The sequence below is a fragment of the Daktulosphaira vitifoliae genome, unplaced genomic scaffold (assembly GCF_025091365.1).
Source record: "Daktulosphaira vitifoliae isolate Bord-2020 unplaced genomic scaffold, ASM2509136v1 Scaffold_2, whole genome shotgun sequence".
NCBI lineage: Eukaryota > Metazoa > Arthropoda > Insecta > Hemiptera > Phylloxeridae > Daktulosphaira > Daktulosphaira vitifoliae.
Window position 1 is genome coordinate 41,786,298 of NW_026099573.1, and position 10,886 is coordinate 41,797,183.

At 25.1% G+C, this 10,886-nt stretch overlaps 1 protein-coding gene across 1 annotated transcript; it reads right to left on the reverse strand.

Annotated features, from left to right (window-relative positions):
- Nucleotides 1-3,116: 3,116 nt before the first annotated feature.
- Nucleotides 3,117-7,826, reverse strand: LOC126899359 (dnaJ homolog shv). The gene is made up of 6 exons (XM_050674230.1): nucleotides 7,629-7,826; nucleotides 5,553-5,937; nucleotides 5,335-5,477; nucleotides 4,329-4,530; nucleotides 3,656-3,866; nucleotides 3,117-3,286 (listed from the first exon to the last, which is right to left on the reverse strand). Exons 1-6 carry the CDS (start codon nucleotides 7,694-7,696, stop codon nucleotides 3,258-3,260), a joined length of 1,038 nt encoding a protein of 345 aa, XP_050530187.1. The 5' UTR covers nucleotides 7,697-7,826; the 3' UTR covers nucleotides 3,117-3,257.
- Nucleotides 7,827-10,886: the final 3,060 nt, after the last annotated feature.

Sequence of the window (10,886 nt, forward strand, 5' to 3'; positions counted from 1 at the left end):
CTGCATACGTATTTAAGCATAAATAAACCCAACTCAACCGGACGATCACGATTTGACGATGTTCCATCATAACTAGAGAATTAACTAAACTGACTTCCCCTTATATATGTAAAAACCAGAATGGATTTAGGCTAAAGATGTTCATTTGTATTTTGAACAGGATTAATTTTATATTGTGTTATATTTTTGTATTATACTTGATTTTATTTCTTACATTCCGTAAATAAAAGGAAACTGTTCAAAACCTGCACTTGGTGTAAATACTTCACATATAGTTGTTAAAATTGTGTGTGTGTGTGCGGCTAGAGTCATGGTTACAATGCTGGTCCTTTAGCCGGTCTTAACAGTTAGAATTTGGGAAGAGCCAAACGACGAGTTTGATGTTTAAAGTGTTAATTTATTTTGTGTCGCGATACTACCGTTGTATGACAACACATAAACAAATAAAATCAATTCAACGAAAACTGAGAAATTTAGTCAGATAATAAAAAACGCACATTACAGTAAAACCAATGTCTTTTCAGTTTCGCAACAAAACGAAAAGATCATTAAAAAAAATGTATTATAAATTTCTATTTGAATTTAAGAAAATTGTCTAATCAACCAACAAAAAAACTTTTATATACGTACATAAATTTATACACACAACTAATTGTGGAGTAATATCAATCAATATACCTATTATATAACATCTTTCTTACTAAAACATTATTTTATTATTATTATTAAAGGTTTGGAATAATCCTACAAATAAACAGACTATATATTTTATATTCCCTATCCACAGACTGTATAAATCCGAATAATATCCCCAAATTTGATTCAAAATTCCCAAATATAATGAAAATCAGCTATTGGTAAATTTACTCTCCCACTACAGATACTTCTTTCTACTAAACTAGTTTATAAAAAACGGTAGCACAGTGGGGTCGCGGCATAGTGGAGACATTGCATAGTTGGGTCCAGATAGATTTAATCTGACAGTGATTAAAATCACTATCATAAGAAACGCTTCGATGCAAATCTGTAGATAGTGTTTAATTTTAAAAAATTGATGGATAATTGCAAAATTAACATCAACTTCTATTAAAATAAAATACAAAACCCATAATTTGAATACAAAAATAGCATATTTTTGAATACGGCAGCCATTTGCGTATAAAAGATAGGTCGTCGGGACAAATTTTTTTTTTTCATTTTGTAGTACATAAAATAAGCTTTAATTTTATATATGTTTGAAGGACGCAGTATTTCCGGAACATTTTCAAAAATTAAGTTGAAAAAGTTCATTTTTGTAAAAAAGTTACTATTTTAAATCCCCCCAGTGAACAGAATAAGTGTTAGATTTTCAAAAAAAATTATATCAAATGAAAGGGAAATATCTAAGGTTTCAATACAAGAAAATATTATTTTTATTTGTTAATTTTTGAAAAAGTTATGACAGTTTTAAGCACAAAAAACATTCCGATAAAAGGTAATATTTATCGCAAACATTACATTTTTTTTTAATTTTCGACAGCCATTTGCACATAGAAGATAGATCGTCGGGACAAATTTTTTTTTTTTATTTTATAGTACATATAATAAGCTTTAATTTTATATATGTTTAAAGGACGCAGTATTTCCGGAACACTTTCAAAAGTTAAGTTGAAAAAGTTCTATATTTTTTACAATATTTCAACATTTGAACGCCTCCTATATAAGGGGAAATTGTCCAATTTTAATAAAAAGTATGTCAAATGAAAGATGTACTTATAATGTATTTAGAAAACAAAAATTGTGCTGATATATACATTTTTCAAAAAGTTATAGCATTTTTAAGTTGAAAATTAAAAATCGAAAATCGAAAATTTTAACACAAAAATAGTGTTTTTTTAACTACGGCAGCCGTTTAAATGTAGAAAAAAAAGTGTCGGGACAAATTTTTTTTTTTCATTTTATAGTACATAAAATAAGCTTTAATTTGATATATGTTTAAAGGACGCAGTCTTTCCGGAACATTTTCAAAAATTAAGTTGAAAAAATTAATTTTTGTAAAAAAGTTGCCATTTTAAATCCCCCCCAATGAGCAGGTTAAGTGATAGATTTTCAAAAAAATGATATCAAATGAAAGGTAAATATCTAAGGTTTTAGTATAAAAAAAAATTATGTTGATTTGTTGATTTTTCAAAAAGTTATGGAAGTTTTAAGAAAAAAAAGTGAAAAAATTTCGAAAATTAGCGATTTTTAAATTTGTAATTTTTTTGGATATTTCCCCCATTTACGGGGAACGAGGGAAATTTTTTCAATTTTTAAGGGTAATGTCTTCAACTAGATACGATTTGTGATCTTTTGACGTATTTTTCAAAGAAATCGGTCCAGTGAGAGCTGAGAAAAAGTGGCAACAGACATAAAAAAAAAAAAAAACACATCATAGTAAAATTAATACCTTCTCCGCTACGCATCGAAGCTAAAAGCATATATGTATACTTTCACTTTCATTTTAAGGATTTTTTACAACATTATTTCTATATTGTACCTATGTAGTTTTATTTTACGTCATTACTAAATAGTAATAAAAATTATTCAGAGTAAAGACAAAATTTTAAAGAGCTCATTTTAAAACAATTTTCATTGTATAAGGCTCCATTATTTAAATATGATGTTCAGAATTTAAAATAAAATTTGTATACGTTAAAAGTTATTAAATATTAAACATATTGGAATTTATTTCAAAGTTATAATACATTTTTCTTTTATCTATTTTCATAAATTTATAAATTACTAAATAAAACTAATTATAATTATAGCAAGAAATGGTACAATCACATTATTCTTTAAAAGTTTTAGGCATTGAAAATTTGTGATTAATAACAATAATAATAATGAATAAAAGAATAACAATATTAGTTATAATATAAATTGATATTTGTAATCAGTTCCAAGAAAATATTGAATAGTGGAAATACACTTAGATAATTTGTACAAATGAGTTAAGTAACTGACAATACTAGATGAAATTATTTATCAGCTTTAACTAATATAATAACTCAAACATTTTTTTTTTATATGAATTTAAAAACAATCAAAATTTCCAAAAAACAAAAATATTACAATTCATTTTATATATATATATATATAACTTGATATACAATAAAACATATTAAAGATTATTTATATTTTATAAAAATACGACAATACAATTAAACTTTACAAAAGGGAGGTGTTTATATATATATAAATATATAAAGACACGATGATCAAAAATACTGATATTTTTAACTTCTGCTTAAAATTCTTATAAGATCTGAAAAAAAAGTATTATTCTTACATTAAATTTCTCATTACAAAATATTGCCTTTTATCAAAACATATTTTTAAATAAACTACTTTTTTATTTGGATAAATTCAATATCCAAAATTTGGTATGATTCTTAAATAAAAAAAATGTGAAATGTGGTTAAATAGAATACCATTATAATAAAATATAAATTATAATTACATTAGAATTGTAATACTAATATTTAATAAAATAGGAAAGTGATAATGGTACATAATATATTAAAAATACTTTTTAAATAAACATGTATGAAGTAATTCTAATTTTGATTGAACTTAAATATTTCATATTATAAGTTCAAAGACAACTGAAATAACTTATATAATAAATAGTTACCTTGTTTATCTTGGTCACTAAATTCAGTCTTTGGAAATTGAATGTTAATAGTGATGATAAGAGAACCGTGTAAATTATTATTGTCATAGTTTGGCATTCCTTCACCTTTCTTTCGAATTTTTGCACCTGGCCAGGTTATTTTTTCTCTTTCAATAATAATCTTACGTCCATCTAATTGTGTAATTTCAGTTTTGAAGCCAACTAGAGCATCCTATGAACATTTTTATTATAGAAAAACTTTAATTCTAAATAAAATATTAATAATTCACAGTCTAGAACAAATTTTTTTTAATATAAATTAAAAAGGTTATTTCTTAAGATAAAGAAAGAAAATTTCATTAGTAAATATAGCACCAAAATATAATTTTACATGGAGTACATTTGGTTACTACTCCATTTATGTTACTTTTTTCATTGAAAGAATATTAATTGCTATTTCATTATTATTATTAGTCGTTAATTAAATCTATTAACTTCCCCAGTAAAATTTTAAATTAATATTTTTTACATTTTTTTCTATTTAATTTGAAAAACTACTAATAAATTTATTCTAAGTTTGCAGTTAAAATAATTATTATTATTCTGTGAAATTAACTTATTACTTAAAATTATAATTACACATAAACCCTTTAACTTAAATTTTTTTTAAATAACTGTTTAAATTTTGGTATACCTTTAATGAAATTGTTAAATTTGTATATAAATCGTCACCCTTTCTTTCAAATACACTGTGGGGTAAAGTCTTTATTTTGAATATTAGATCACCAGGTTCTCCATCAATATGTGGTTCACCTTCAGCAACAAATTTAGTTTCTTGGCCGTCTTTCATACCAGGCTCTACTTCAATTTCTAACATATTTTCTTCTGTTACCATTCTAAAATAAAACAAATTCAATAAGAACTAGATATTTTATTAATCATATTATACCACTAGAATATTCATTTTTCAAATAAACTGCAACAATGTCATAATAATTTGATCTAAGGAAAGTTTGAATTTTTAATTAATTACATTTTAAGTCAAATTTCATTTCACGATAAACTTAAATTCTCTAAGTTATACCAAAATGGAGTATAAAACTAATAACCTAGTCATTAAAGCTATAGCAAAAAAAAATAGAGCATTAAAAATGAGTTGACACAAATAAAAACTATAAAATACACACACTTTTTTGTAGCATAATATTTTTAATGTTGGGAGAAAGGTTTGAAAAGGGACATTTATTATTTACAAAAGCAAAGGATATATCCTATTGGTTATTAACTACAAACACTATATTTATATAACATTGACTTACAAATTTAGTAAGGATTATTGCTCTTATACTCTATGACTTTAAAATACAAAAAAATTGCCAATTGTACCGAAACATTTATAAAAGAGCAAGGAAATAGTTGACTGTTTGAACAAATTGCCAAAATCAAACTATAATATTATTAAATATTTATATAAAGTTAAATGTTTGTTAATACACGAGTCATAATATTACTTGAATACCAAAAATGATAGGTACCATATCCCTACCATTTTATTTTTTAATCTCAATTATATTCTATTTATGATCATAAATGTGAATATATTTCATATATTTAATAATATAAAATTAAATGTAATATATTTTATATATATTATATAATATGTATTACATTATAATACAACATGAAATAAAAATACTAACTTAACATTTGGGCATTCATCACAAACATTTTGTTGCATCATTTGAAAACGACCTGGGCCTAATTGTTTAGTGATCATTTCCTGGCGACAGTTGCACTGTCTTGTACCAGAAGCTGGTCTAATCACAGGTTTATTCCGGGTTACCTACAATTTGATAAAATAATACAAAAGTTTCAAATAGAAAATATTAAAAATTACAGTAAATGATGTTAAAAATACCTGTACAAAGTTTCCATTATATAATTCTTCTAGTGTAACAGCTAAATCTAATACAATTGTACCACCTTTAGGAGTTTCTTTATGTCCAGGTGAATCATCAAAATGAAAACCGAAATCGCCAAAAAAACTAGCAAATGGATCATGACCACCACCAGCCATGGAATCTTTTTTGACACAATTTGCACCACATCTATCATAATCTTTACGCATTTTTTCATCAGATAAAACTTCATAAGCATTTCTCAACTCGGAAAATTTTTCGGCAGCTTTTGGATCATCACGGTTTTTATCTGGATGAAGCTCTTTAGCCATCTTACGAAATGCTGATTTTATTTGATTCTGTTTGGCAGACCGATGTACATTTAAAATTTCATAATAATCAGTCCTGTAAAAAAAATATATAATCAACATATCAATAACTAATTGGAAATACTTAGTGGCTAAGCATAATTAGAGAAAATGAAACAATTTTTACTTACTTAAAATACTGTCAAATAGTTTAGTTTATACATATGAAATATAAAGTAAAATATTTGTAAAAATTAATTTTACTGTATCTATTCTATAAAAATATAATGTTCATATTTATTAATCGAGGACTGTATGAGCTATAGGGTCAAGTGGGGTAAATGGAAATTGGGGCAAAAGGAAAAAAATATTATTTAAAATAAATTATTAGTGATTATAGAATTCGATATCATTATAACCACAGTACACATAAGGTATAATAGTGTGCAATGATAAAAATATGGAAAATTTGAGGATATGTATAAATTGTTATCACTCGAAAAAGTGTTTATGATTATTTTAGATTATATTTTCTGCTCAACGGCTTTTGAGAAGGGCATCTTCATCAAAAATATAAGTAGAACAGTACAGCTTGAACTAAATTGTCATTTCATATTTACTTATTTACTATACGGCCCTAAAACTAGTTTAATATCATTTTTTCTATGGAATTATATATTTTTTGTAAAATACAAAATAAAAATCAATTGGGGTAAATGGAAATATTAATAACAAATATAATTTGAAATATTACAATCTTTATCATTTTTTTTTCAACTTAAGAGTGCGTAATTATATAAAAAAAACATATTAACAGTTGTAGAAAATCAAATTTCATTAGAACCTTCAACGTCAAACACTTTTATAGACTAAATTTTTCCAACATCAAATAATAATATCTCAGTAAGCCCAAAAGATATAATATCTATTTTTTCAATTCAATTAATACAATATAAAACTAACAATACAATTTGTGTTACAAAAGACCGAGTTCCTCGTTTTAGAGTAACAAAGTATGGTGAAGTTTTAACAAATAAAAATGTGTTAAAATAATTGGAGGAAGCAACCTCAAAGAAAAAGCTAATCAAATATCCTAGTAAACTTGGGAGACCTAAGAAAGCTACTAAAGATAAACAAAATAATGTGTTGGAACAATCAATTGATAATATTGATGATGTAGTTTATCATTCATCAGAAGATGATTGTAATGACAATTCATTAGATTTAAGTATTGAAGAAGTTTTATACAATACACCAATTTGGTCTCAAATAAAACCTGAAGTATTTCTTTTAATAGATTTTATTGGAAGGAACCGTAAGAAACAACATTTTAAGTATGTATGTTTAATTAAACGTGTAGATGAAGATGATGGGGATATTTTAGACCGAGGATTAAAAAAAAATAATGAAATTGGAACTGATTTTTATATTGTTGAAAATGACTTGTCAGATATTACAGTAGCTTTTAAAAATTGTAACATTGATTAGGCTCTAGTAGTTTAGAGCACTGATTGGGTTAATAATACAGATATTTAGATATTAATAAATTAGACAAAATAGTAGAGGAAGAGAAGCAATGTTATTTAATTAAATTTTTATATTTTTTTTTAAGACAAAATAAAATAAGCTGTAAGATCATTACTTAATATTATTATTTTAACTCCGATGAAATATTGTATAGATATATAGCCATAAAATAATTTTTGTTGTATAAAGATTTAAATGGAGCATTGATCGCAAAATTTTAATTTTTATGATTTTACAGAGAACTCGAAAAAAAATACTTACTCGCAATATACTACAACGAAACAACACGTCCATAACCACAAAGAAGATCCATAGTTTTTAAGAATCATTTTTAATAATTAAATTGGTAAATTGGTCAATTAAAGATAAGTTCTATACTAGATTTTTATAAACTAAATTTTAAACATTTTTCTAGAACGTTATAAGCGTTATTGTGTGAAGGTTTGATATTGTATAATCATCGGCTAAGTTATCTACTGTATAATTGTAATCATCAGTAATGTGGGCGACTTTGATTGGTTACTCGAAAAACTTATGGAGGTCTAATCACTATTACGATATCACTATTGCCTCCATAAATACGAGACATCGATTAATAAAAATGAAACGTCATTTCATCGAATATTATATATTAAAATATACATTATAAAAAATGGACATAAACTAGTTTGTTATTTTTCTAATACTTAAGTCTTTTTTATGATTCCTTTTTAATAGAAGAGGGGTAATTGTGGTACTTCCCTCTTTTCTATAATAGGACTATTCAATTTGACCTAAAATATTGACAAAATAATTGAAATAGAAAATTATAACAATACGAAAATTGGTGATTATTTACAACAATATAACATTTTTTGTTTAATCTCAGGACCAGTTTACATAAAGAAGGAAAGATGTCAACCTTTTTATATGCGATCTTAACGTAGATATGATTGCAATATTTTGATCATTGAAAAAAATTTTTTTCAATGAGAGCTATAAAAAAGTGGCTAATATCTTTCAGCATTGCATCGAAGCTAAAATAATTTCTCGTTGTGATTCTCTAACTGACTTTTTACTTATTTTTTTAAATTAAAACTGAAGTTTTTAAAAAATAATAGTGTAGTCAATATCAATATGTACAAAACGATTTTAATCTAAAAAAAATAAAAAAGGTTTTTGTTATCATTAATATTTTATTACTTTTCTGTTTTAAAAGTTGAAAACTTTTAGCTTCTTCGACTAATAATAAATCCATTTTAAGTAATTTTGGAAAAAAAAAGTTAAGAATAAAGGATTAAGAAAACTTTAAAATGAGTTAAGTTTAAAAAATGTTTAATTTATCGCTAAGTTAAATTCATAACTTGTTAATTTATCGAAATTGTTCCTACTTAACTAAATATTAGTTTATTATTTCTATTAACCCATCTTTTATTATTATATTATAATAGTATACAATATAAAAGGGTTGGGCAACTGGCGGCCCGCGAGCCTTTTTTAGCTAAATTTTCAAATTGCATCATACAATCTTAAAGTTTATTGTCTACACTCTATTATCTATAATGCATAGTCTATAGTCTATACTCTATCTTATCGATATAATGAAAGTTGTCTGGTATTGAACATCGTTAAATTTATAAATGTCATAATATAGTTACAGTATATACACATACGTATAGCATTGAACCATAGCTGTATATACCGACCTATTTAATTATATCAGTTTCTTCGTATCGTTCGTGTTATGCTGTCGTGGAATTTATTATTTTCGTGTTTTTGTAGTGTTTGAAGTGTATGAAGAGCTATTAGAATTATGTTCCTTGCATGGAATAACCAAAGGAAGTAATATATTTAATGCAATAAAAGACGCATTTGAACCATTTGATGGATTCAAAAAAATGTCATCGATTGTGACAGTTGATGCTAAAACCATGGTTGACAATAATATTGGCTTTGTTGGATTATTATGCAAATCTAACATTAATGTTTCTGGTATACATTATATTATTCATCAGAAACCGTTGTGTGGAAAAATAATGAAGTTTGACGGAGTTATGAATACTGTATTTAAAATTACTAATCTCATTAGAGGAGGCAACCATAGTTTAAACCACCGTAATTTTATTACATATTTGGAGGAACTTTATTGTGAGTATGGTGATTACTATTACACATGGATGTACGCTGGTTAAGTCGTGGAAAATGTCTTGAACGTTTTTCTGTTTTAAGAAAAGAAATACTTCATTTTCTGAAAACGAATATTAAAACTGACACTACGTATTTGGAAAACCAAATGGTTGATAAACAATTTTTATGTTCATTGGCATTTTTAACTAATATTTCTCAACATTTAAATAAATTAAATTTACAACTTTAGGTAAAAAACAAATAATTTCTCAAATTATTAGCTTTTTAGATGGATTCCGAAATAAATTAGTAGTTTTTAAAAATTTAGTAGTTGAAAAAAAAATAATACATTTTCCGTGTTGCGAAATTATAAAAATAGAATTAAACGACGAGTTTAATTTTGAACATTGCATTACTCACTTGGATGAATTAACTAATTCTACAGTTAAAAAGAAAGACGATTTGAAGAAGTTGAACTTATGTGTCCTCAAATAAATTTGTTTAATAATCCAATATTAGTAGAAATTGAAAAGCCAGATGTTGAACTTCAATTAGAATTATGTGAGTTGCAAATAGATCCATTATAATTATCTACAAAAGAGATTGACGTAAGCACTTGAAAAAAATTACCTATTCTAAATATCCACTTTTACAAGAGTTCGCATTAAAAATGATATTCATGTTTGGAACTACTTACATTTGTGAATGTACATTTTCAAACATGAAACATATTAAATCAAAACATAGAAATCGACTTACAGATAAAACATTAAGTCACCTACTTCATATTTCTTTGTCCGAAATAGAAGTCGATTTTGACGCGTTGTCATTAAAAGCTGCCCATATTCAAAACTAACACTAAACACATGCCTAATTATAGTTAATTAAATTATTTTTAATAATCCTGTTTTTATTATTACACAGGGGCGTCTTCAGATATTTTTCGCCTATAGGCATTTCAAAATTTGTCGCCCTTCATTACGGTACTGGAGGGGAGGTAATTTTCTCTTTACGCCATATCACTACTAATTCCCTCTCAAAAAAAAAAGTATTTAACAATATTTTTCAAGCAAATCTTTGTTTATTAATAAATCATAAAAAAGGCATTATAATTAATATATTATATTATTAACATGAGTAATACGTGGTAGATAATAAAAAACCCAGAACAGTGGGGACGTGGCATAGTTGGATCAAGTATAATGATATCTGACAATGATTAAAATCACTATCATAAAAAACGGTTTGATGCAAATCTTTAGATAGTGTTTAATTTTTAAAAATTGGTGGATTATTCCAAAAGCTATATGATCTATTTCCTTATTTATATCCTGATTACAAGTTTTATGATTTATAAGTGTAATATATGAATATATATATATATATATATATATATATATATATATTTATAAT

Coding starts and splice junctions, on each gene's coding strand:
- LOC126899359 (XM_050674230.1), bottom strand. CDS start 7,696: ATGATTCTTAAAAACTATGGATCTTCTTTGTGGTTATGGACGTGTTGT. Junction 5,938..7,628: donor TTCGTTGTAGTATATTGCGA/GTAAGTATTTTT, acceptor TTTTTTTTACAG/GACTGATTATTATGAAATTT. Junction 5,478..5,552: donor ATAATGGAAACTTTGTACAG/GTATTTTTAACA, acceptor ATCAAATTGTAG/GTAACCCGGAATAAACCTGT.